The sequence below is a fragment of the Struthio camelus genome, chromosome 21 (assembly GCF_040807025.1).
Source record: "Struthio camelus isolate bStrCam1 chromosome 21, bStrCam1.hap1, whole genome shotgun sequence".
Lineage (NCBI taxonomy): Eukaryota > Metazoa > Chordata > Aves > Struthioniformes > Struthionidae > Struthio > Struthio camelus.
The window spans coordinates 4176275-4203275 of record NC_090962.1 but is presented as its reverse complement, the minus strand read 5'-3'; the positions used below and the strand labels follow the sequence as shown (position 1 = coordinate 4203275).

At 42.3% G+C, this 27001-nt stretch overlaps 2 protein-coding genes across 5 annotated transcripts; both read right to left on the bottom strand.

The window, feature by feature from the left end:
• Nucleotides 1–284: 284 nt before the first annotated feature.
• Nucleotides 285–9178, bottom strand: TNFRSF18 (TNF receptor superfamily member 18). Of its 2 annotated transcripts, none has more exons than XM_068916215.1 (7): nucleotides 8902–9178; nucleotides 6112–6243; nucleotides 5498–5585; nucleotides 4911–4999; nucleotides 3804–3944; nucleotides 3378–3552; nucleotides 285–661 (listed from the first exon to the last, which is right to left on the bottom strand). In XM_068916215.1, exons 1-6 carry the CDS (start codon nucleotides 9074–9076, stop codon nucleotides 3401–3403), a joined length of 777 nt encoding a protein of 258 aa, XP_068772316.1. In that variant the 5' UTR covers nucleotides 9077–9178; the 3' UTR covers nucleotides 285–661; nucleotides 3378–3400. The 2 variants fall into 2 exon arrangements, with proteins under 2 accessions (XP_068772316.1, XP_009669796.1); XM_009671501.2 differs by having other exon boundaries at nucleotides 3383–3552; nucleotides 8902–9176.
• Nucleotides 9179–19260: 10082 nt separating this feature from the next.
• Nucleotides 19261–26962, bottom strand: TNFRSF4 (TNF receptor superfamily member 4). 3 transcript variants are annotated; one of them, XM_009671508.2, is made up of 7 exons: nucleotides 26804–26962; nucleotides 24508–24630; nucleotides 24070–24171; nucleotides 23575–23641; nucleotides 22796–23028; nucleotides 22324–22449; nucleotides 19261–21496 (listed from the first exon to the last, which is right to left on the bottom strand). In XM_009671508.2, exons 1-7 carry the CDS (start codon nucleotides 26955–26957, stop codon nucleotides 21426–21428), a joined length of 876 nt encoding a protein of 291 aa, XP_009669803.1. In that variant the 5' UTR covers nucleotides 26958–26962; the 3' UTR covers nucleotides 19261–21425. The 3 variants fall into 3 exon arrangements, with proteins under 3 accessions (XP_009669803.1, XP_009669802.2, XP_068772315.1); XM_009671507.2 differs by having other exon boundaries at nucleotides 19261–21493; XM_068916214.1 differs by having other exon boundaries at nucleotides 24070–24105.
• Between the last annotated feature and the right edge of the window lie 39 nt (nucleotides 26963–27001).

Here is a 27001-nt window from a genome sequence, read left to right as displayed (position 1 = left end):
CCTGCTATTTTGGTAGTGGGTAGCTGAAAAGACAGTTGAGCAGCAGCAAGGAAATTTTAAGCCACTTGCTTAAAAAGGAGAAAAGGTGCAAATGGACCATTTAAAATGCAATGGTAGAAGAGTTTGAGGGTACACTGCTGAAATAGCCAGAGTTCTGTAAGAGAAGGGAAGTGAATTGGGAAAGTAAAACTGAACTGTAGTCAAGACACTGGGACAACCCAAAGGATAAAATTCTTCCAGAACAAGACCTCCAAACCTGTGCTTAACTGCATCACAAAGGCACATAATTCAAATCTCAAGTTTATTTTGCCTTTACAAAAGGCCACAGTAATAAATCTTGCTGAAAAACACAGTTCGTAAAAAGACAAAAGGTCCATAAAGTGCAGAGAATAAACATGGCCAACATAGAATAAACAGTAAGAACAGCCTTGACAGGCAGGCATGTAGACTACTGAGCATATTAAAACCCACAGTGTAACTGCTTACAAGGCAGAGCCAGCCTTTTACTTCAAACCCAGTTATCCTATTTAATCCGATCCAAACCACTTCACTTTCTTTGGCTGAATCTCCAGTTCACCTCAGGTAAGAATCCATATATTTCTCAAAGCAGCGGGAAAAAAACCTCTCTCTCTCTTTTCAGATGAATTTCACACAGGGATACCTGTGGGAAAAATTATCAGCAACACAAGAATTAACAGTAATAGGATCAAAGAAGGCAAAAATACATCACAAGTACTAACTATGTCTCACAACATACTTTTGGGGTTGGGAAGTATCGCTATTCTAATTTTACATGGAGGGGAAGCTAAGGTATAAGGATTTTGATTGCACTAAATCCAATACCAGGGCAGCTGGAAGATTAAAACTAGGACTACGGAGGAATGCAGTATAGTGGACAAGGCTAATTTTTTGCACTTCATTTTCTTTTACAATTATTTCACCTAGCTATAAGATTAAATAATGCATAAAAAAGCAAAAAACAGAAAAGACAGGATAACTCCTGTTGACAAGATAATTAGGACCCCAGTGGATTACTCATTCCCAAAATCATTGATGAAACGTTCAGCAATAAAAGCATGTCCATGAATTATAAAATTAATCCTTCAGCTTTTTTCAGCTTGCCAAGACTCCTCTGGAGAAGGTTTCAAGAAAGACCAACTGGAGAGAGTCTAGAGAGAGATAGTAAGAAGTCTAGAAAACATAATCTATGAGGAAGGATAAGAGCCTGCAGAGACCAAGGAGAGATGATAGTTTTAAAATACTTATAAAGATGCTATAGAGCATAATGAACTCAATTCTTCCTCATGATCAAGACAGACAACATAAGCATTAAGTAACATAATCTCTCTCCTTCTCTGATGTCTACCTTGAAATCAGTCACTGGATTGGATTGCCTAGAGGTCATGGAGTCATCCCAATGAAAGTCTAATAGGCAGATGGATATCAGAGCCTGTTCAGAGCACTGGAACAGGTTGCCCAGAGACGTTGCGCAGTCTCCTTCGCTGGAGATATTCAAAACCCGTCCGGACACGATCCTGGGAAATATGCTCTAGAGGACCCTGCTTGAGCAGGGAGGTTGGACTAGATGATCTCCAGAGGTCCCTTCCAACCTCAACCATTCTGTGATTCTGGGATCTGGCCTAGCTGAGCCTTCCTTGGAGCAGAGGGGTTGTGTGACTGGCTTTCCAAGGTTAATAGCTTGTCCCACTTTTTAGGATTCTCTATTCAAGTGCTTTTACAACACACATTTGTGCATGCAACACCTTCTGCTTCACATCCATTCTAATTTAACACAGTCCTAATTATAATAGCGTGTCATTCAGACTTGGAATAATCCCCTTTGAGTATTTACTCAAGGTGATTAACAGAACTTTCATTAATCTGTTAGGATTCAATTTAGAAGCCCTGTCCTCTTCATGTTCTCTGCAAGGAATCATAAGGAAGCTGACATACTGGCTACAGTGTGTGGTATTCCTAACTTTTCACATGAAGGTTGACCCAAAACTCATTTTTCCTCAGAGTTGATTTAGTCATAAGAGAATCTACTCCAAGCAGCTTTCACCAGAAGGCACAACCAGAGGGCAGCCAGGGCTTTGAATCTGTTATTGCAATCACATAACACAGACATAAAAAAAAGACTTGAGTTTTAACTAGTTGAAGCCACAAACTGGGTTCTTATCTGAAATCAGTGTCAACCCACAGAAAGCAACTAAGTCCATCAGAAAATCTAGCCCTTTCAAGTCAGGCAAAAGGATTAACTCTGGCCATATTAGAGCTCTATGAACTTGGGGAAGGAAGCATCAATCTAACACTAAAAAAATCCTACATGATTGGATTTTCAGAAAGAGGAACTTCTTTCAGCTGATGATCAAATTGTTGAAGTTTTGCTGGTATACACCAACAGAAGCCCTGGTTCTTTTTCTTCTAGGACAGGGAGAAAAAAAACATCAAAAACAAATCTTGGGCTTCTAGTCTGTACAGCAGGAAAAGACAGTGGAAAACAGAAGGAAGGGCTCATTAAACCAAATATATTTCTCTAGACAGCATGGTCCTCAGTTGAGTCTTTCGGAAGTCCTTTTAATTCAGTATTCTAGGCTCCAAAGATTGCCGAGTTATGGAAGAAAGGGAAGATAAATGTTATTCCCTTCTCTCCCCAGTTTCCCTGGAGGGAATCATGGAACCTGCATCATCAGCAAGTCTCTGCAAGCACAAATGATGTGCCATAGCAATCTCACACTGGCACCTCTGTGCACTGAGACTGGCTCATCCAACACCTTCTATCACCTGAAAATATTTCACGGATTAAGTGTAATGGCCCTTTGCTGTATAACAAAGGGGGCAATTTCTTATTAGGGAAATGCACTGTCTGCTTACAGCAGAGTAGTAGAAATGCTTGCTAGGCACAATATCTCATTCCCCTAATATATGACTGTTAGGTACACATTTTGGCACTATGGACAGCTTATGAAAACTGTGCGTGTCCTATCAGTATTATCATATTTTCTGTAACACTGAAGGGATTGATGGTGGCACCCTGGGCTTCTACCCACATGTCAGTCTGTAGGAGCACCACAGAGATGTGTGCAGAAGATGCAAAGGGGAATAATTAGAACAAAAGTCCCAAGCTGAAAAGAGCATCAACAGAAAAAAACAGGAAACTTGCAATAAAGCAATGTCGCTGAACTGAATGTCAGCCTGAGTTAGTAGTTCCTCTGTTTCGAAATGCTAGGGTTTTTTTGAGAAGAAACAAAGCAAAACTCCCCAAAGACCCATTCCTTACTGCTCTGTATATAATGATGCTTTATGCACCCAGTCCCTCCCTTTTTTTTTTTTTTTTTTTTTTTTTGAAAAGCAGAGCTCAGCTCCTCCTCCCTCACAGTACTTTGCAATTCATCTGTTTTCAGTGTAGACTCTGAGGGTGAAGGTAGCAAGGCTTTTCTTCAGGTGTTTTGTCTCCATGTTCTTCCTCTGGGAACTGGCAGCTGTAAGTCTCTTCTCTGTGGTGTGGTGGTTGTGGAGCCAGTGACAGCCAAGGGAAGTTATGTTCTAGATCTGTAGTGAGAACAAGCAAAAGCACTGCACGCACAAGGTCTTCACAGATGTCAATTAGCTGCCCATTATCTTTAGCAATACAGCCTCTGTCTGAGGAAGAGGCAAAAATACAGGTGGGGCACTGCATTTTAGTGAAACTAAGCAACCAGCTCAAAATCATATACTAAATTTATTCCATTCTGAGTCTGGAGAAAGGGAGACAGTCTCTCTCCACTGTACAACCACAGAGAAGTCCACAAAGATACACTTACTGTCAGCTATGTGGTATTTTTCTTTCTTCAGTGACCATATACAGAAGTGCAAGAAGAAGGTCAGCAGGATGAGAACAAATACAGCCACTGCAGTAAGAATGGCCAGGATGGTGGTATACATAGATTCATTTGTATTTGGAACTGCAATTAAAAATATTTAATAAAGGTTAAGAAATTATTTGCCTAAATTTTTGTTAAAGGAAAGGCAGTGCTTCCCAGGAAGTTTGGAGACTAATTTTCTCTCTCTAAGGAAAATTATTAGCCAGGGGAAAAACCCTGCAGGTATTAACAGCAAAACTGAAATGCTCCAAGTCAAGGGTGTAATAGACCACTCCCTCCGGTAAGAAGCATCCGTGGAAAAAATATATGCCTGATCTCTTCATGGCTCAAGGATTAGGCTCTGGCTCTATCTTCTCTGTTTTGTTTTTTGGTTTTTCAGAGTATTTGACTTCAATGTTTTCCTGAAAAGCAGTACAGCAAACCAAACTTTCACATTTGTGTTAGCCTCATGGAAGTTAAGAATAGCACACTTGTGTGATTTGCCTCAGCAGAACTAATGATCTCTCTGAATAAAGGACGTAGAACTGAAAGGTGCCAGTTCATTGTACGGACAAGGGGGAAGAAAAGGCAGAGCAGTGCAGCTTGCCAACTTCAAGATACTCGGCAGCTGCAAAGCCTGCACCCAGCCATTCCTATATAATTTGATCTGTGATGAGACATTAGTTTTCAGTTCTGGGTGTTGTGCATTCAACCAGCACTTGTAAAGGAACTGGATGACTAAGCAAGCTACTTTTTCCTGAGAAAACTTAGCAAGACTGCAACAGAAGTTCAATGGAAAACTCTGATAGTTTGCCAACAAAGTGTGCTCTTTTCAAGGACAATTGCTGGGCATTTCTCCTCCTTTACTACTGGCAATGTTTTAATGGCGTAATCTTGCCTTGGTCAACGATTCTACCTCTATTAATAGTGCAAGAAACACAACAGTCATTTTCAAAGCAATAATTCATGATAGCAAACTCCAGATGATAACTAGGCAGCAAGTTACCAGCTGAAGAAGTGTACAGAAAAAGGAGAGATTTAGACAAACAAATCATTGCGAGGAGGTACCTTGCACCAAATCTTTAACAGGGAAACCACATACAACATTATGTGTACTGTTGCCTTGCTTGATTGTTAGAAATCCAGAACTTTCACAGCTAAAAGAAGAATAAAAGTCAAATTTAGAATATCCCTGTTTGCCCCTTCCTTCCTCTCCAACCTTCCCCTTGGCTCCCTTTCTTCCTTTCCTCCTTTATTTCCACAATTTGTTTCCTTTTTTTCTTTTTATAGCAGCGTAGGCCAAATTATGGCTGCTTCCCATCAAGATAACACTAGATCACGATGGTTTAGGCACACTTTTTTTCAGCTTCTCTCTTTCAAGTGATGTCCATGTTTGGAATAATTTTTACATCAGTTTGTGATGGGCCTGTAAGCAGGCTGAACACAAAGCAGTTTTTCTTGAGATTTTTTTTCTGAGATCCATTATGCATAAAGCCAAAGTTGAAATAAATATTGTATACTGCTGAATTAGAAAAAGTAATTAATTTCATCAATTGGTGATCACTTCCTTGATTCAATTTTATTTTCCAATTTAAATATTAATAATTGAGAATTGTAGCATGCATGTTTCAAAAAAAAAATTGATGAATACATACTCAGTCCAGTTACGGCACCAGCCATTCTTAACATTAGAATAGGTTCCTATCTCACAAGGTTTACACGTGAATGTGAAGTCTACAATGCCTATAAGAAAAGAGAACATGAATTATTAGAGGTCAGTGCCTTTACTGAATGGAAAAATAGCAATACCACAGATAGGAGTACGATGAGTTCCCTTTATAGTCTCTCTGAATTATTAATCAGCCCTCTGAATAAACATATAAGCAGTTCTTGCCACCTCTGTATTTTGGGAGATGTATGAGTTGACCCCTTATGGCAGAAGGGCAGAATACTCTAATCTGACAGCATAGGGTGTAAACTTAAGAGCCACCACAGGCAGCAAGATAGACTTCTACTGACAGTTCTAACAGCGTGGAAGAAAAGCAGTTCCAAAAGCCTGAGCACAAAACTGAACAATCCCAAATTTATGAAGGGAAACGCTGTAAAAATTGGGAAGCAAGGGCTTCAGGTGCTCAAGCCAGGGTATAAATGTCATTTCTATCCTTTGCATCCGAAGCGCTCCCAAAAGCAGTGAATGAAACTGTCTGCTGCTCAACAAACCACCTATATGAACTCCAGCTTTAAGAGCCATTTTTGTTTCTTTAGTTACCAAACTTAACCAGCTCCTCTCCCTCTGCACATTCAGGCAGTTTTACACAGTAGAGACATGCACTATCAGTACAGCTGTATCCCAGACGACATTTGCAGTCATGATCCTCTGTGTCTGCACACCGGTCGTCTCCTGTCAAGAAGAAAGGGAGAAGTTAGAATTGCCTTTATAACTGAGGCCAGAAACTAGCTCTCATTTAACCATTAGTCTTACTGGCTGACACTGGTGAAATAGTTTTTTATTGTGCTGTGGTGAAAAATAGAATACCAGAACAGACATACTCCCAGGCATACTGAGTAAAGCCTAGAGGACTCAAAGTCAGCACCACTCAAATTTTTACGCTACGATGACCTGAGCACTGTCTGACTAACCACGGTGACTTCTTTGTCTTATCTGGAATACCTGTAGGCAGCCCACCAGCGTAGGCAGTGGGAGACAGAGCTAAGGCTGCAGGTTTGCCTTACTGAAGTTCAGATTCAGATGCTGTAAGGTAAGGGTGTCACTGCCAATGACCCAAGGAGGCATTGCACATCAACTAGCCATCAAGTCAACTCTCTGGACACTGACAGAGCCCTTCTCAGTTAGGGTCAGCCCTGATAGAAGAGGGATGCGCAAAGGATCCCTGGCCACTGAAGCCAGAGCATCTTTTCCATGCCTTTCCTGACAACAGCAGTTGCTTCCTAAGCTCTGTTGCCAAAAGCGTGTCAAAATCCAAGTAATAAACCAACATATTTCTACCCTCTGTTTCTAGAGGAGTTCAATTATGAACCTTGCTTGAATTCCAAAAACATTAACACTAACTCTGAGAGGCTCATGAGTTCATGAAAGCAAAGGATCAATCAAATCTACTGACGCCATGAGCAAACAATATCAAGTAGTTCATCTGTTACTTGGAGAGCAGTTAGAGGAAAAGTGCTGTTCAATCAAAAAGTTTTGTGACCTTAAAGAAAAGAAATTTAGAGGGAAGTACTGGCTAGCTCAATAGTGCACTCAGAAAACCAACAGCAAGCAGCAAAGATCAAGCAAAGTTTATTTGGTGAAGGAATGTGCAGGGCTGCGAGGGAACTGCCCACATCTTCCTCTGATCATCACTCGCCTCTTATTGGCCTTCAAAATTTAATGAAGCCTGGCAACAAAAAAGGAAATGTTTGAAGATCTTTCTCTCCTTGTGTTAATAGTGGGTGATTCTGGAGCTGATCCCACGCTGAATGACTTTATCTCAGTGGGAAGGGAAATACCCTGGGGTTTCCACACTATCACTGGCAGGTGAATGGAAAGGAGGGACCTTTCAGTCTATTTTAGCATTGGTGATGGAGACTGGATTGCAAGATACAGATCAAACAATTCCCTAGCCACTGAACAGAGACAGCCTGGAGAGCAGCAGGGATCCCTCCCCTCACTCTATATACACTGCTTTCTAATTCACGCATCCCTGTCTTGATCTGAAGAGGCCCCAGTCAGGGACTGGAGAGACATTCATCCTACAAAGCTGATTCAAACCTCTAGCTTTCTCCATGGTCACCACCAGCTCGAATGTCCTATTTATCAACGTGAACACGAAAACACTGGCTTCTGAACTTAAACCCTCCAATGCACCTCACGGAGGCCCCTGATTAAGGATGACCCACCCAACCAGGATTTAATGGGTGGATTATGAGAGACGAGCTCTATAACTCTTCACCTATCCTTTGTTCATTCCCATAAATCCCATGCATCTACCTACTCCCTTCCACGAGGGGCTCAATTTCCTTGCTAAAGGTTGGGGCAGATGTATTCCAGCGACTAAGAGCGGTAGGCTGACTCTTACCTAGGCACCAACAAAAGATGAAACCTCTTGGCTAATCCTGTTGCTAACCCTGCAGGACAACAGCACCATCATATCAGATAGATGAGGATTCCGGTAATCCTGTTTCAGGACAAACTGATAAGGAAGGTGTATTCCTTGCTGTAGGTCACGCAAACAGCTGCATGTTCTGTATTGTTCAGCTCTGGCTACTGCTATAGACAGCACTAAATTAGAAGGATTAGTATGACTGTTCCTGGGACCATGAAAGGGACCATTAGGATCACCTGTTCTGTCCTTCAGCCTAACTGGCACAGAAATGTCACCTAGTAACTCCTGCAACTAGCCTGTTCCACCTCTAGTGTCTGACTTAAAAATCACAACCAAGGGAGAATCCATTAACAATTCATCACAATCCTAAGCCCAGGCAAGGACACAGGTTAGAACAGGCTGTTGAAACTAATACTCACCTGAGACCCTGTCTCTCCATTTATATCTGAGATAAGCATAGGTCAGCTGCTCTGTAAGTTGAGCAGAGGGGTTGAAGTGGGAAGTCTCCCACTCTTTAGGACCACACACTTCAAAGGACAGCTTTGCAGAGAGCATCACTCCCTGCATCCCCACTGAAGTCTGAATGGCACAGACAATATTCAGAAACCATCTTGGAATTGAGCAAGGGGTCAGAACCACCGTTGAGTGAACACTTTTTTTCCACATGAGCCATGCCAGCCCTCAGAAATCTTGCTTCCCCCTCCTCATAACAGAGTAACAAGTACAGTCACATAACAACGCCAAAACATGAGTTCAACCTGAAGCTTATAGCTAAGGCACATTCTGAACTAAGGGGGCAGCAGACAAGCCCCTGCAGTTTTGTTCTGCATTTGTAGTTCCTCAAGATACATCGACGTTTACACACACATATACACCATTCTCCTATTTGTTTATGGTGGCTGACATAAATTAGTACTGACAAACGAGAAAAAAAGACAGACATCTCATTCCCTTACCAGTGCCTGGGCTGCATTTGGGGCAGCATTTCTTTTCCTCCTTACTAATCAGCCTCAGTTCACCATCCGGACATGGTGTTGCCAGAGCTTGCTGTGTCAACGGCCACAGACACACCACAAACAGCAAGTACGCTTGAGTCTTGAGGAGACCAACTTCACTTGTTTCTTTAGTCATGTCTCAAGCTATACAGCCGAAAAGCACGCTAAGGTGGGCTGGTACTTGGACTTCCCCTTCAAAAGTGCCCTTTCCTCTGACTCTGTGGGAAGGCACTGTGCTTTTTGTAGTGGTGACTGCACTCTTCCTGTTACTGTTTCTTTAGGGGCAGGGAAACGATTTTATTCTACCCCATCAAATTCTTACAAAAAGTAGGGCTGAGAAGCCATGCACAAGTGACTCCATTAAGAGAGCAACAGGTAAGGAGCAAAATGTAGCATCACAAAATTTCATTTTCAAAGGGTCCTGCAAACTTACACACGCCTGAAAATGAATGCAAATTAAATTGGGGTGTGAACTTCAGCTCTCTCAGACTAGTTCATTCTGACTTATAGTTCCTAATGAATTTAGAAATTCTCAAGGATTTAATTATCAGATGTACAGCGTAAAGTAAGCCCATCCACACACCTTTTCTGATTCTGGTCATCATTTTCAACTTCCTCGCACTCTGGACTGTGCGACTCTTGAATTATTTTCCAGAGCTAATGTAACTCAATATAGATCAAGAAAAATAATATTGTCTTCCTCCAAGCTGCAAGACCAGCCCTGGTACCAAAACTGAAAATGGCAGTAGGCTGCAGTGAACTCTATCTAAAGACACATACTGCTCCTCCACCCTCTGCCCCACAAGGATATAGGTAATTGTCACACAGACAACACATCAGACAGCTGCTTAGCAAAATTTCATATAGGCACAGACATGTTGTCTGTAATCATCTCCTGCTGCCGGGTCTCAACTCCAAAACATCTTGTCTTATACAAACACACATGCACGTTCCCATCTCCACTTTAAAGTATAAGTGGTTTGCTTTTTCTCTTGTCCTTTCTCTTTCCACTGCACTCTAGGGTTTGCTTCCATCCCTGTAGTTTGTGGTTGCTTTTATGTACGCACAGTGAAGATGGCATTTAAAATCCAATCTCATTCTCAACTGAAGAGATGAATTTTGGTGCAGAGGCAGTTTTTAACAGATTCTTTTCCACATTGCGTGCGATGACACATAGGTCAGGGCAAGGGAGAGTCAGACCCGTGAAGAGAGATGAGTGCTTGTGGAAAATGCCATGTCTACAGCACTTGGCACTTGCAGTGTTAGTTCTTTAGTTAAATACACAGCCAAGGTAGCCTGGATAAACTTCGCACCCACACACTGTCCCTCCCCTTCAGCGTGTTCTACACTTCTCCCTGAAGTCTCATTTACAGATGTCAAAGAGCAGGTCAGTCAACACACTATTCACTTAGTCCTTGGTCTATTCAGGTATTTACCTATGTTTTTGTCCTAGGCAGAAGACAATCATGTATGTTTGGTATGCAACAGTCCCTTCTAGTTTTCCAAATGTATGCTGCAAAGCTTCTTGTACTCATAAATGTGCTAGATAAAACCTCTCTATCAAAAGCTGGTATCCAAACTAGCTGCAAGCAGGCCTCTGCAGTCACTGCCATATAACGCCCTCAGCAGGCCAATATTTGTGTTTTTGAAGTTAAAAAAAAAAAAAAAAACTCCTCCTTTGTACTTCTGCCACACAGGAGATCCCTTCTTCTTACTCCACAGCACCAGTCCTCATAATTGCCACAGCCTGTCCCCTGTACCACTCACACTACACTGCAAACCCAGAGACACACTTCCCTCTGCAGCTGCTGCCCAACCAGCCACAAAGACTGCTGGACATCACAGCTCTTGGGTCCACTCCCCCATGTTAGAATTCCTTTCCCCACCTCATCCAAGGGGCATAACTGCAACGCTTGTGCAACACAGGGACAGGGAGAGCTATACACCCTGGCCAGGGTGCTTCCCTCATACAGAAAGCAGAACATACTCAGCAACCTGCAAAATTTTGCCTCACACTCTCACAGACTCTGCAGTGTCTTATGATGAAGATAAGTTCTTTGACAAAAGCATTGGACACTCCAGCAATATACTCTGCAGACAAATCAGTGCTACAACTGCTTCTGAATTGCACACATACCCTGACCAACTCTGAGGATATTTTTATTTATCATCCCTGGCTCTTAAAACAACTAAATAGATTGTTTCAATATGGAAAACTTGTTCCAAAATCCTTGCCATAATCACATTAAGATTCACCCTGTAGCATTATGGCCCATTTAAAAATGTTCCTCCTTATACAATAGGGCAAGGAAAACTTGGAGCACACTGAAGGCCCTCCACTCTATTGTGGCAGTGGATATAATGCCTGGGGGCAGAGCAACCCACATCTACATTGATGGCAAGTGCTGCTACTGCTCTTGTAGGCAAGATGCTTGCCAAATCCCCAACTAAGATTTATTCTTCTTCCCAGCAGTACCCACCTTTGAGGTCAGGTGCTCCCAGTTTCATTAAGAGGTAGCGTGCAGGCTTCCTGCAGACATAAAAGGGCTGCAAACCCAAACGCAGTAAGCAACACAGAACCCGTAGGACGCACATCACAAATGGTGTGAGAAGTAACCTTGACAAATCATTTGTTAGGGAGATGTACAGAGAGAAACATAACTCAGGAATAGGAAGAGATGGGATCAGCTCTGTGTTGCTGAGGGGCTTGGCCCACTCCCAGAAACCTTCTCAAGCTTTGTTACCTGTACTTGAACCCTGTGTGGAGTCCCGTTGCCAATACCCATGCCAAGACAACAAACCCTGTTAGAATGCTGACAGTTGTCCCGATGCCAAAGCTGGAGTCCTGAGGAGCTGAGAGTCATTCAGCATTACTTTCTGATAATTAATGCTGCTGAAAAACCAACAGGAAGAACTACTACTGCCAGCAACAGCTAGGACAGGTAATTTTATAACTAACAAAGATTTGAGTAGTAACAGACCTGATCTCGAAGTTCGGCATCACACTTAGACTCCTGATGCCTTATTTTTTTCATCTTTAGAAGGAGAAGCATAGCAGTATCAATAGACTGGGCCATATATACTAGAAGGGACAATGGTTACAGATGAAGGAAATGGCCATTCCCCCAAAGTTCAAAGATGAACATTAATAATTAGCACTACTTAAATCTCAAACAGAAACTTTAACTAGACATTTTGCTCAGCATCATAAACCCAAAAATAGGGAAGAGACCTCCAGAGGTGCTACAGAGACAGCTGGCAGATGGTTCAAGGGAACCCCAGTCCTGGCAAATCCTGCAGGCAGGCAGTTAGCATATCTGACAGCATAACCAGGATGCTGGTGAGCACCTGCTTATCAGACCTAGAAATTAACCATTTCTTTCCCTCTGCCTTTTTTAAATGTAGATGCTTTCTAAACCAGTCTGTACATATTATCATTCTTGTTCAAGCATTACAGTCATGCTCAGATGATGGAACATTTACAGTCAGATCACAAACAATAGTTGTACATGCCAAGTCTAAAACACTGAAGTCAGCAGTGACCTTTCAAAGATAACCTGACTATCTGACTGCAAAAATCTTTAGGGGTTTTCTAAAGCTCATCTCACCTGTCTCTGAGGTAGTGACATTTCATCTGCTGACCCTTTCTTGCTCAGTCCTATAGGTGATGCATGTCAACGCTGCTAGGTTCCATGCTACTGCCCGGTACAGATCCGGTAGAGTTTCCAGAATGCTCTGCACCTACGGCTAGAACAAAGACCCATTATACTCATCGATAAGCGGTAGTTTCCACTTCCTCATCACCTCTTTGGTAGGATTAATTATCAACAGCTGGGGAATTAGCCTGAGTATTTTTGAATTAAACTAAATTTTTTAACAAGTAATTTTTTAACAAGTAATCTTCACAGGCTTTATCTTCCTCCAGAGACAGAAGCTTTGTGGCCTGGAGAGTTGCTTTCAACCTATGTGACCTGTGTTCAAAATTATAACCCCAAGGGTTGGAAAGGCCATAGGAACCAAGTTTGCCTGAGCACATACAACATGCAGTGGTTTCTCCTTTGCCTGAAATAGGAAGACATAGCACAGTTTAGACCAGGCAAAGAAATTAATCTAGGGGCTGAGGCAGAAATGCCTCAGGGTCCAGAGTTCCTAGCTTCCATTAAAAAGGAGAAGCCTAATGCTGCTGCCACTGTCCCTTTGAAGAGAGGCTCTCCAAGGGCTTGTACAGGAGTTTGAACTGAAGGGTGACTAGTATGCGAGGCTCTAGTTCCTCAGACTTGGATGAAGAGACCTTAATCTTTCATGACTATCTTGAGGAAATGAAACTGAGTTCTGAGTGTGGGGCCTCATTGCTGTGCATCAGGCGACACGGGAAAGATGGGCTTATTCTCTTTCCAGCAAAGGAAGGAGACACAGAAGCATGTATGGCAAAAGACCCCAAATGCAGCAACTCACCTCCTGCCTCAGCCTCCAGAGGAGGAAGGAGCCTCTTCCAGCCACACCTGCCCATGTCCACATGTAGCTGTAAGTCCAGGGCAGACTAAGGCTGAAACAGCGCACGCAGCGGTGGAACAGAAGAGCTGTTACAGATCCCCAATCCCTTTCCCCTGCTCTGTGCTACCACAGTCTGTACACATGACACCAGATAGAGTGCTCAAGGATGAGATTTAAAGAAAGAACAAATGAGTTCTTCCACCCACTGCAGTGCACAGATAAGACAACTTGCATCTCTGTCCTCAAGGCACACATTCCTAAGAGTATTTACAAAGCTGGCTGCGAGTTCCACTTTTGCCCACCATAATGGTATTCAGCCATGTGCTGAGCATTACACACATTGCCAGGCACCTAATTTTAAAGTTTCCTTTTTGCCTTGGGCCAGTGGAGCCATGATTTTGCTGAACTGTTCTTATTAACCTTTTGGGAATAACAACAACAACAACAAGCGAAGAGTACAATCATTTCTCAAACGTGTAATTAGTTCTTGCAAGTTTAGTGGCTTTACTGACACTGGTTGGACTTAATGTCGTCAATCACAGGCCAAGGAGAGTACTTGGTTTCCTGACATTGAGATTGTGCTGATTACCCATAACGGGCGATCAAAGCAGTAAGCCATGCAGTTCTCCTACAAGTTTGTTCACATGAAGTCTATGCAATTTCTGAATGACTAAGAAATATGTTAGACTGAGGTATAAACTGCCTTGTAAGCGCCATCTCAAGCTGTTTTTGTCTCACCATAGGAAACTCCATTGCTGTCTAAAGGATTCACATGCAGTTGTCAAAACTTGCCTATGTTCTTAGAATCCAACTTCTGGTCAGTCTAGCTATAGAGACCTTCACTATGCCATCACAGCTGCAAAATGCGTTAGTCCCATCCTGGACCTTTCCTAGAGAGAGGATTCTACAGCTGCAAAGGAGCTCTGCAGCAATGGTAGGACTCTCCCAAGTAGCAGTGGGAGAATCTTGCCTCTGTGACCAGCCTTCCAGGTCCCATTAAGGTCATAAATCAGTAGATGCTACGGGCTAAAATCATTACCTGATACAGAGGAAGCATATCATACCTCTAAGAGATAGCGGTTGCTGCAATGGAGGCCTCTTTGTGGCTAATCTCTTAGTTCTCAGTTTAGAGAATAAAGAATGATTTTCCCCTGTGCCTGGCATAGCCCAAATAGCACGTTACTTCTTATTTACAGCAATAAATTTAAAAAACCTCATCTACCTGTACTTTTTTGCTCACATTCAAGGCATTTTCCACACTGACCCTTGCCAGAATGCTAGCCCAGCTTTATGGCTGGAGGCTGGTCTTAGTGCAAAACCTCTGTCAGGCGTTGTTTGCACAGAAGAGCAAGAAGATTAGGGGAAGTCATATTGTTAGCGACATTTGCTCTCACCAGACTTTTAGTTAGACTGACTGCAGAAGATTCCCTGTGATTCATAACAAAACAACTAAAGGACAGCTGCCGACTCTCTTTGCTCATGACAAATCCCATCCTATCTAGGCTGACAGGCAAAATCTCAGTGCCCAGAAAGAAAATGAAACACACTACCTGTGTCCTTGCTCATAGCCATGAAAACCATGAACTCCTCTAGAGAAACACCCACCAGTCACTCAGCAGAGCAGGCCTCAGAGTTCTCAGCACATGAGCACTCTGTGCTCAGAAAGCTGGACATATTTCAGGCAAATTCATTTTATAGCCAGCTCTTTAGGTAAGGCCTACACCACCATGATGTTTGGGCACCTTAAAATATTTAAGGTTTTAAAGTTGAGTTTTTCAGCATCCCTGAGGAAAGCAGGCTGTTCTCCTGCTCTCCCACGGGGGTCCTGGAGCACACAAGGTGAAGTGACTTGCCGTATAGGGAACCTGTGGCAGAACTGCTGTTCTGACGGGCTGCAGAAAGCACAGAGGAACACCCAGTGCATGGGGTGCAGGCCCACACTGCAGCAAGCACACACTGAATATGACCCTGTATGGGACACAAGGACATCAACCTCCTTAGAAGGACATCACATCCATAGCGATAGCTCTCATAGTCCTGTCCAAGAAGTGGGGTAAAAAAGTTTAAGGATCACTGACTTATCTGTAGCCTGAAACTAGAGGACAACATTGTTAAACGTTGCTTTCCAATGCTAACTTCTAGACCAGCCTCGAGATTTTGGAGTGACTAGGGCTAGCTAGTCTGGGAGTTCCCAGAGTCTGCAGTTTTTGCGGAGCACGGCTAACGCCTGCCCTCTTTTGGCACACGTGGAGAATTACTGCCCTGCAAGCACTAGGTAAGCCTGGGGTCGCAGGAGTCAAAGAGCGTGGCAGGAGCAGGGGTGGTTCATGCGAGGCCATGTGTTGGTCCCATGGGCAAGTTAAATCCTTCTCACCCTGAAATAATTAGGGCTTTGCAAAGACCTCTAAATCTTTCCTTTGAGTAGTGTTAAGGGCCTCCATCATACACTCATCAGCGCTCCACCTTAGCCAATGAAATTAGGCTTGTGGTTACAGCTCTGGGTTGTTTGCACAACTTGGCCACCACACACTGTGACTCCCTGCAAATGCAATCCCCATGGAGGGAAGAGAGAGGCTGGGTAGTAATGTAACAGTGACATTTCACAGAAGGAAACCAAACCAGACAAGGTAAAAACCCCAACTCCTTGACGTTACCAAGCTGTGTATTTCCTCTCCAGTTTGCCAGCTGACAGTATATATCAGATGTGACCTTTTTAAAGTCTCTCATGGCAAACCTGAGTCACTTTGATGCACTTCTAAGTCACAGGAGGATGTGATGAGGAAGAGAAAAATGCATGAGATAAAGGATCTAGAGTAGCTACAGCAGCAGAAACTTGTCATACATTTGTAGAAGACAGACAAAGAAAGAAGTGAAGATGAAGAGAATAAACTTATGGCCCATATCTTTTTTTTAAAAAAATGAGAATAACCACCAAAGCATATGTGTATGTTACTGTCATATCTGCAGTCTGAAAGGAGCTTCCAAGGGCTGGAAGACCCAGCTCATTTAAAACTTTTTTTTTTTTTTTTCCAACTAAATACTGTCTGGGCCTGTCCTAATTCTTCTCCAGAGCTGAATGCAACAAAGCAATAGGCAGAACCATCTTAAAGAAAGGGGTCTGTTAAAACTACAGGCAGCCATATGCAATAGCCTTATATGTATGAGACACCAAAAAAAAATATTCAGATAGAAATTACAAGGAGAAGAGGGGCTGGTAAAGAAGGGAATCCTCCCTGTTTGTTGTAGCAATCTCACGCCCTAATCTCTGTCCTTGCAGGGAAGTAATTACAACCAAGGACAAGGGCTGCACACAAGGCCTGAAATGAAAGTAACTCAGGGCAAGCAGTTGAAAAGAAGTTAAACAATTCATGAAAAAAAAAAACCTTTATTCTTAGATTCTTAGTTACCTAGAAAAAACAAAATTATAGACATATTTGTTAGTTTTAGAGCTCGTTCTCAAAACAATCAAGCAGCTAGTTTTGCCTGTGCATATGTGACTTACTGAATCAGGGCCCTGTGGTGATTGAGATGCATTTAACTTACTAATCAGAGATCTATGAACCACCCTGAGTGCCAATACTGTTCATTCTAAAAGCAGAGAGTTTGACTAGTTTGCAGAATGAAAGAAGCTAAGGAGTGTTCTTTCAATTAGAAAAAGATGCTTGTGGCTTTCCTAAAAACTCTTATACCCTAGCTTACTGCACTACACTTAAAAAATTCTAGTACAGCCCTGTATCAGCTTAGATGAAGCAGCAGCACAAGTTATAAACCCTGCGTCTCTCTTAGCAAGTGCTCAAAAAGGGGAGGTCTCAAAGACTGAAAAACACAAACTTACTTTGAGACACAGGCCCCTATCTTTGAGAAGGGAAAGTTTCATTTCTGGCATGCAGGATGAAAGAAGTGTGAGTAGCACCAGTTTGTTGAAGACTCTCTGCCTCCTGTTAACACAACTACCTTTTGCCATTTTAGTGAGGACGGTGGGGTTTACAGCATGTTGGTTCTACAGTTTTTATTGTGGAATGAGAAACTAGGACAGGCCTTTTGGCAGGAAAGCGACATGGTTGAAAATAACCAATTCTTAAAGTTATTATTCCTTTATTTACAGTGAAATAGCTACATTAATTTGTTTAAACCTACCAACACCCAAATCCTCAAAAGATAAAAATCAATTTGTAAATGCCTCCTATCCTATCAAGCATTCTCATGGTTTAATTCTTTTGATAAGATTATAGCTCTGCACAGTCATTCAATAGAGCAGTTCTATAGCAGCAGAGCCCAGCACAGATTGGCTCACTGGCATGCATTAACACAACAGTCAGCAATCACAGTGCGCAAAAGCTTGCTGTTACAGGCCTCCAGCAACACAACATACTGCACTGTCTATCTTCAGTTTCCCAAATGGGGACAAGCAAATATAACTTGTCCTCAGCTATGCTAGCTCTGCTGTGCGCTTCTGGGGCAGTTCTTTCTTCAGCCAGAGGGAAATCAAGCCCTAGTTTCCAGGAAAGTTCCTAGTCAGGAGGCTGTAGGAAGGCACAGAAACACAATGCACCCAGTCATCTTCCTGCACAGCCAAGTCAGCAGAAATCAAGTGCAAGGTTCACAGAACCAGCCAATGAGTCCTCACCACAGAGGAGCTCTGCTGTCATAGCAGCACCTCTGTCAAGTCAACAGCTCATTTGCTCCAGCAAGCTTTGTTTTCTTCATATAACCCACAGCCTCAGATAGCTTATGGGTTATCGGCACCTTGCTCAGAGCGCTCTGTGGAAACATAGTGCTAGTTTTACTGCCTCCAAAGTGCAACCTGCAAGCTTGATAAGCATTGTTTCCAGGTACTTTCTGGGTGTTCCTTAGATTCCATTTCTCAGATTCATCCATTGTATTCTGCCATCTCATTCACTGCAAGAGGACAGCATGTATGCCATCACACACTTCCAGAGACCTCTACATTCAACACTGATCTCTGCATTTTTGAAGGGGCTGAGCCTTACCATCTCAACTCTCCCAGCAGCTCTCAGGTCAGAACTGCTACCAGGCCTGATTTACAGAGCAAAGCACCACACAACTTGCTCAAGTTACCCAGAAAGGCAGAGGCTAGGCAGTGCATTAAATTTAAGCCTGCTAAGCCACAGGTCTGACCATTCGGCCATTCTGGTTTTCATAAGAACGGCACTTTCATGCAACAAGAGCAGGGATCTCTCAGAGCCATTCTCACAGCTAGTCACTGGGGCCAGATCTAAACTCTGCAATGGTTTGGCAGACTTCAGCCAAGACTACATAGAACAAAAGCACACACACTTATACACTGTCACAATTAGCACTAGACTCAGAGGAACAGTCAAGGTCCAGGGTCTCAGGCTACACCCATAGCAGTCAGCAGCTGTGATGGTGCAGCATCACAGTATAAATGAGCTTAATTAGCGAGCAGTAGGGTACCCTTCACAGGGCTGGCAAGATAGCATGACAAGATGCCACTCCAAGCCAAGATAAAGGGTAGTCCAAAAGGCCTCTAAGTGACAAAAAAAAAAAAAAAATATATATATATATATATATATACATACACACACACATACACATACACACACACACACAAAAAAACACCCCACCACACACAAAAAACAATACATAAAGCTAAGGTCTTAGGATCTTCAGTGTGAGGATCCCTTACTATGGGAATCATTTCTTAGGAGGTTCAAAGGCCTTCATACAGGAAGCTACGAAAAAAAGTCAATGGTCACTTTATGTTCCAACCCAACCAGTGCATCACACTGGAATACCTCTTCTTGCTTGTTTCCACTCTCCAGTCATACACATCATACATGGGCATCCCGATCACTGTCATAATTTATTTGACAAAAAAAAATCACTATTATACCTTGTATATAATACAAATGTTTATATACATTGTATATACACTTCAGTATAGAAAAACACTGTTAAATACATCATATGTATAACATATAACAAAACATATGTTTAAAAACATGTTTCTAGACACCAGTTGTATTCTTGAATACATCTCCTGATGCATATCTTCACATATGCTTTGGTATTATGCATACAAAATACATACATCTCTGCTAAGTTATCTACCACAGAGTTATATTTAAAGTGAAAAACATTTCTGAATTCCATAATAATTTTCATGTCTGCTTCTTGAACTTTCTACACTGAGCTATTTTAAATTCCATCCAAAACTATTTGCAATAACGTTTCAGGTCTCTCTCATGCACTTCAGATTTTTGAAATTGCTATCTAAAATTTGCATGCTCTCTAAAACTACAAACTGATTGACCTGTGAAAAAGTTACTGAAGGAAAACTTAGCTTTCAAACATATGTAGGCTCACATCCAGGTGTATTTTAAATGCACACAGACCAGACCAAGAATACTTCTCTAGTTCTAAGTGCAGGTTTCCCTGACAGCATGCAGAAGGTGAGCATCCATATGAATCGTGACAGCATAGTTTGGGTGTCTACCTCCTGTGAGATAATCTCTGCATGTCTTTGCTAAAATGCAGCCCTCAAAGTTCTAGAGGCTCAGCCCTGTGTTATTTTAAGTCCAGCTATGGTCTCTTATCAAAAGAGACCACCTAGGGAGTTACTCTTTTCTGAATCACTTCCAAAGGACCTTTTCATACCATCACAAAGTTATCATTCATCAGCAGAAAAAACTCTAAATGACCAAGTATATGCTCCTAAACCTAAACAAAAGGTATAAAAGTTTTGTCCAAATCCAGAGTACTGTTTAGATCCAAACTCATTTGTGAGTTCCCCTACATTCATAGTATTACTTCCAAGCAAGCAATAAAGTCCCACAGAAGTGGTTTAAGCTAAACTATTTTACTCTGGAGAAGTCCAAGTTTGACTGATGCAGGCTCACCCTTGCTGAGGATGGGCACACCAGGGCATTCACCACAACAGGATGTTCACCAAGAGGAAACACAAGAGCATGTTGCTTGTGCAGAGCTTGTGGAAAAAACATTAGTTACACATGACAAGCAATAAGGTTTGCAAGACAGACAAATTATACTTTACCTTTCCTCTTTTTTAAACTACAGTGTCCCTAAAGGTTCTAATCAGAAATTATCATTCCCTTGGCTTTTTAGTAGTGAGTACACAGGTTCTACCTTCCGCACGCTTCACATACAAACACTTGGGAGATCTGGAGCTGCCCTGCGATCATGAGTAATTCCATTTGTTGGCCAAACTATAGGGACACTGCTCAGTATGTTAACATGATATTTTCTGAAGGCCTCAGTTTAGAGAAAGGCAGAAAAGAGAAGTAGCACCCAATAGCCACCTCTCAAATTGGTAGCTAAGAGCTAGCAGCGTCAGCACCAAAACTGCTAGCTATAGCAATTCTGTCTCTGCAGGCACAGCCAACATATGCAACTCGTCTTGACTGAGAAGAGAAGAAGATGAAAATATAAAAGTGCAAAGGAAGCTAGCTAGGTTCATGAGGAGAATTCTCTACCTAAAGGGAAGAAAGTTCATTTGAAAAACTAGACTGAAATACTGGAGAAGGCTGCACCGAGAGAAGAGAGACATACCCTCCCTGGCAGCCTAGAATTGTAGGACAAGTAGTAAACTGAGTTATAAAGCAGCTCTTCCCTCTTCCCCACCCCATTCTTCACCTCCTGAGTGATTAGCTCTTACAGCTTTGTAAACAATTTCTTCAGTCCAAAGATAATTGCCTATCACTATACACAGAATTGGTTAGAGATGCCCAGAGGGCTGTTACCTACTTGGGGCCTGGCAACAGGGATGTTGCGCACAGGACCCACCTAAGAGAGAAAGAATCACGTGATTACATCAGAACAGCTACTCCCAAGGGTCTTGATGCCTAAGGGTTGATCAAGGAGACCCAAAGCAACAGAAGTGCAATTAAACAGTTGCACACACCCACATATATAGCCACAGAATACTCTGTCATGTTACTTGTTACAATTGATGGGCTCAGAAATGCAGGAAACACTAATGTAATGTGGAGTCAGTTTTTGATGAGACTGGAATTGGAGTCGATTTGTTCTTCCTGGATAGGAATTCGAAAGCTCCTTCCTTCTGAAAGACAGGAAAAAAAGAAAAATAATAGTACAGAATAGGAGAGGAAGGGCAAAGGGAAGCCAGGGACTTTCTAGTTGCATGGATCCCTAGGCACATACGAGTGACTTCCAAGTCACTGCTTGTCCTTCCAGTCAATGCTAGGAAACATCAAGCATAAGGAACAATGGAAAAAAATATTTTAACCACTGCTCTCCGAACGGAACGTGAGCCAGCTGTGGGCTGACTCAAAAGCCAGGCTGCTACCTGGTTCTGAATAGAGCGCTCAGCTCTTCTCAGTCAAACCTCGCCTGTGTTTGCAGGAGACGTTTCAAGACAGTTCACTTCTACATGAGCTAAAGACTATATCGTGAACTTCTTTTGAAGACTGGTAGTTTTGGATCCTCTCTGTACTAAAGTTCCTGCTCAAATTTATTATATTATTTTTGGAGGGGAGCAGGGAGAAAGAAGATAGGAGACAAAAATCAGAGAGAGAACACCGAATATACAATCAAGTCAATGTACCAGAATTAATGGCCTCTAACGATTCACTCAAAAGCAGTACAGACAACTTCACATTTGTTTCCATCAGCACACCCAATAAATTAATCTTCCTGCATGGTAACATGCAGGGGAGCCTGTCCCCTACAATACAAACCCAAGACGCTGACAGCTCCAGTGCATCAGGACCAGAGAGGACCAGAGACTTGAATACTGGCATTAACTGCAGGTGAGACCATGCTACCCAGTCAAGTAATTTCATTATGATGGCAACAATTACCCAAGTTCAGCTAGGGGGTCCTGATTATTCTCTTCTCTATATGGTTTCTCCTTAAAAAGCAACTCACCCTGATGGTTGTTCCTACAAGGCCTCCTCTTAGTCTCCTTTTTGGCTGCTTGGATAATCAACAGGAGGATGGAAATTCCAGACACCATGAGCAATATCAGACAAATAAGGATAAGCAATAAAGGACCTGAAGAAAAACCAGAGAATGGTTACACCAACAGAGATTCATGGTTTTAGCTGGAGTTTCCAAGACTTTCTTGCTTCAAAAGAGGGTGCCTAGAACTCCAGATCTCATGCAGGCAGTCAGCTTGACAGGGAGCACCCCTGAACCATGGAGCCTAGAAGTCCCAGCTCTCAAACGAGCTAGCAGGAAGTCTGGAACCCCGTGCATGGTTCACTGAAAGACTGTAAAAATCAGATATTGCTTCTGAGAAAGAGTGCAATTCATTTCTGATGAAATCTGTTTCAAGCGAAAATTTCTGACCAGCTCTAGTAACTACCAGCAGACTAGACTTGGCCATTTCTCTCCTTACCCCAATTAGTTTCTGTGGGGCTGTTCTTATCCGAGCAAATAATAAGAGGAACGACACTGGGCTTGGATGGGGAGAGCATTGCAGTTGACATGTTATTCCTGCGGTGGGTGGTGGAAAGTTGCAAAGCAGATGTTACACTCCAAGAGGTTGCTGGCCGAGTCACCTGGCTGCTGCAAACAGCATCCTCTGTTTTCGTCCCTGTTCGAAGAGTCTTTTCTCCAAGAACACTACAGCTAGAGATGTAAAATAAATTAGAGCAGTTTTTCAAATAGTTCCAATATGGACTTTATAAATGACCTGCATGGAACAAGTAAGTGAATATTGTGACTCTGGCTTCATCAGTACAAATTCAAGCTTCACCTTTTTTTCATTCTACAAGTCTGTGAAGAAGAAGTAATTTTCTGATATCAAAGTTACCCGTGGAAAAAAGCTGAAGCGATCCAGTTTTGTTAAGAAAAAAAGTATCTATGCACCCAGCAGCCTCGGAGCACAGCTGCATTTGGCAAGGGAGCATTCTGCTACAAACAGCACATCCAGACCTTCAGGAAAGGCTGAAAATACTGTTATCATGTAAAGAGAGAAAGGGCAGAAGGCAGACAGATGCCTCAAATCAGGGCACAGGCTGCTCAGGACTCCTAAGAGTCATCAGGAACATGGTTTCCTTGCATCTACTGCCAGTTTATTCTATATACCAGCATTCAGCGTGGCTTGGGGCATTCATTGCTGCAGAAGTAAACCCAAAACATTGCACTGAGTGTGTTTGGATCAGCGATACATACTTGGTCCAAGGTCGACAGCTTTCATTCCCCCCTAAAGAATAAAACCCTTCACGACATGGTAAGCACACTGAAAAAAAAAGACAGGATTGGACCTGGGTTAGCAACATAACTACATGACAGTTGCACAATAATTGCACTAATAGCTTATACTAATAGACTAACTTCTAGAACAGACCCAACAAAACCCACGTAGCCTCTAGAAATCATGCTCTACAACGGGTCAGGAGTAAGACAACATGCTTAACAGTTCTTTTTAGTATGCAACTGACTAGGTTTCCTGCTTTCTCTACAGGCTAATTATGGATATTAACAATGAGAACATTAACATCTCTGAAAGCTCAGAAATCACACAGCAGCAGTTGTACAACTGCCCTGCTGCTAACACTTGCTTGGAGACATAAATGAAAGAAGAAAACGGCTTCTGCACTAGGAAAAAATAATCATCTCACTTGAAGCGCAGGTGAGAGGCTGGAGAGTCAGCCATCACTAACTTACCACTTCCCAGTGTATGTTTGGAATCTGGCATGTAACCTGCAATACACACACAAGTTCTGTCAGAGGTCTTCTCGCACTTCTTCACCTCCATGCTCCCTTTCTCTAGGGACAACAGAACACAGCACACCTCAGATTACTCAGTGCCTACCCACTGTGTGCGGAAACACTCCACAGAGGACAAAGTTTAGCAATAATTCTTAGGATACCAGTTTTCAAGCAGTTATAAAGTCCCTTTGAAGGCTCTATCATTATTACCAACCAGGAGATATGAGCTACTGAAACGATAACCCAGAAAGTCTTTGGATTTGATCCTTCTAGGTGATAGGCAGGCGCTTTATGATACCAGCCTTTGAAGAGAAAGCACAGACGAGGAAGCATATGAAGAGCGATTCCCTCTGAAATTCACATAAGGAAATAAACACTATACAGCTGACTTACTAATGTCACAGACTGTACAACTCTTGCAGAAGCTGTGGTTGTGCTCAGTACTAAAGTATTCATCTTGACAGGGGGCACAGACCGTTTCTGTTGTTGCGGTGCAGCGGTATCTCATTCTTTCACCTAAAACAAATGCCAAATAGAAGGAGAAACTTTAAAAAAAAAAAAAAAAAAAAGCCTCCTCATTCCCATACATCAGAATGAGTGTCTTATGTCACACTTCCATTCCACACTTCACTGGCTAAGAATCTTCAGCAGATTCAGTGCTAGAAGCCTTGAAAACTTTGCCCCATAAAAATCACTGTAAATTAAGCAGTTAACAGGCTAGCAGGGGCCTGAAAACTTGCTGAGAATTAAGGCAATGCCCCAAATGACTGTCCCAGTGCATTCCAAGTATTACTCCTCTAGATCACCTTTTTAAATGGCTCAGATATCAGGGTTTGCAGCAAGAGTGAGGGGCAAAAAAAGGCAGGTTTTACTGTGGTAATAAGTCTGATATCTGTAATACAGTAGCTTCATGACAGACCCTGCCTTCCTCCATGAGAACAATCATGCAATTCAACTCAAAGTAATCCCCCCAAAACAGGTACATAACACGGTGAGGGACCACACAGATTTACAGGCAATTCATCAGTGAAGCAATCAGGAACAAATGTTTGTAGTATCTTTCTGCTGGAGATCCCAAAGCCCATTAAGCCCATGAATAAATGGGGTTGTATTTTGATATGCAACTGTGTTGGCACCTATGAGTATCCACGATGATATTATCTTCACTTCATAAAAGGTGAGGCTGAGACCAAGATGCAAGGCAGGCATCTGTTACTACTCCAGACATTGAATGGATATCACATGTTGCATTTAGAATCAAGCTCTGAACACCTGCACCCACAAATTCTATTTTCCCAGCCTATTTGGTATATAGCACTGTTTCACAGAGCATCTTTCTCGCAATCTGGGATGACAAGATTTGTGAGTGACGTGATTTGTCCAAATTGAAAGAGCAAGTCCATGGAGGGCCTAGGAAAAGGAGTCAGACACGTTCCTTCTGTCTCACTAGCTTCTGTCCATGCGATACCGGCAGCAGGAATTATAAACAGCTTTAATGACCAGACTTTACAGTTGAGCTCAAATATCCCCTTATTCTCAGAGTTTCTTTCATTTTCTTGTGCTGTAGGCAAACCGTGAGCACCAAATTTCTTCCTCATTTTCTCTGTATTTTGAGTGTCATTGGTGCCAAGAGATTTTTAGCAACTACAACACAAGTTAATTCACTTCTCCATTCTCAGAATCCACATGATCGGGAAGAGAGTACAAAGGAACACAGAAATCTCCTGGCAGCAGATGCCAATTTGATACCAATGCGAAAAATTGGTTATAGTTCTTTCAGAGTAGAGTAAAGAGGAACAAAACACCTCGAGATAAAGGATTATCTGTATCCACATATAGTGATGAACTCCTCAAGAGTTCAGAAGCACACCGATTTCGATAGTTTTGGGAACATACAATAAACTACCTCAAGACTTAGATCTCTGATTAAATAAGGATCTGTTCCAATCAGCACCTTCGAAGATACTACTAGTATCTAGATTGATGTTTTGCATTGACCCCTCTCGGAGGTACTCACTGATTGTTATAGCAGCTGTGAGAACCCACCCCCCCCCCCCCACACACACACACACCATTACATGACCTAAAATATTCAGACATTCAGACTCATTCAGTTTCTAAAAAGTGGCACTTGCTCATAGATGATTGGAAAAAATAATGTACGTTTAACATTTAAAATCCTTCAATTTAATATATGGTGTTACGTTCTCGCTATAAAAAAAAGATCCAAGTCTTAGCTAGCACAAACCTTGCTATTTTAAAAAAAGCTTTCAAATGGTCTTCAGCAACAGACTTAACTACCTCAAGTTTTCTATTATTATGCAAGACTGAGTTGTGTTTTCTTAAACAAGCAAAAGGATAGTAACATAAATTATTTTTCTCAACTAATACTCCCACAGTGAAAACACACCAGCCTAACGCATTAGGGACACTAAGCCACACAAGCCACACAAGTGAAATTAAAGAACGTTAACTCTCTCAGCAAAGAGAGTTCCTACATTCCATACATTATAGAAGTAGTCTCTGGCAAACTAGAAGGATGTGAAACGCTCAAACGCTTTTTTCTGTTATGCCTCATACATCCGAATGGTACTTTCGACTAACAAGCTATTTTCTACCACCTGTGGATCATTAACTGATAGATATTACATCTAACAAGTACAACTGATATTCAGTGAAGATCACTTACCAGGAGCACAGTCTTTGCAGCATCTTCCACCAAAGGGATATTCATTTTCTTTACATTTCAATACCGAGCAATGGGTAATAGTGACCACCAGCAGCAAGAACAAAGCAGTAGAAAAACGTGAGTAAAATCTTACAGCTACCATCTGTCCAACCATAACGGAGCCCTGCTGTCTCCGCAAAAAATCTGATAGTGGCAAAA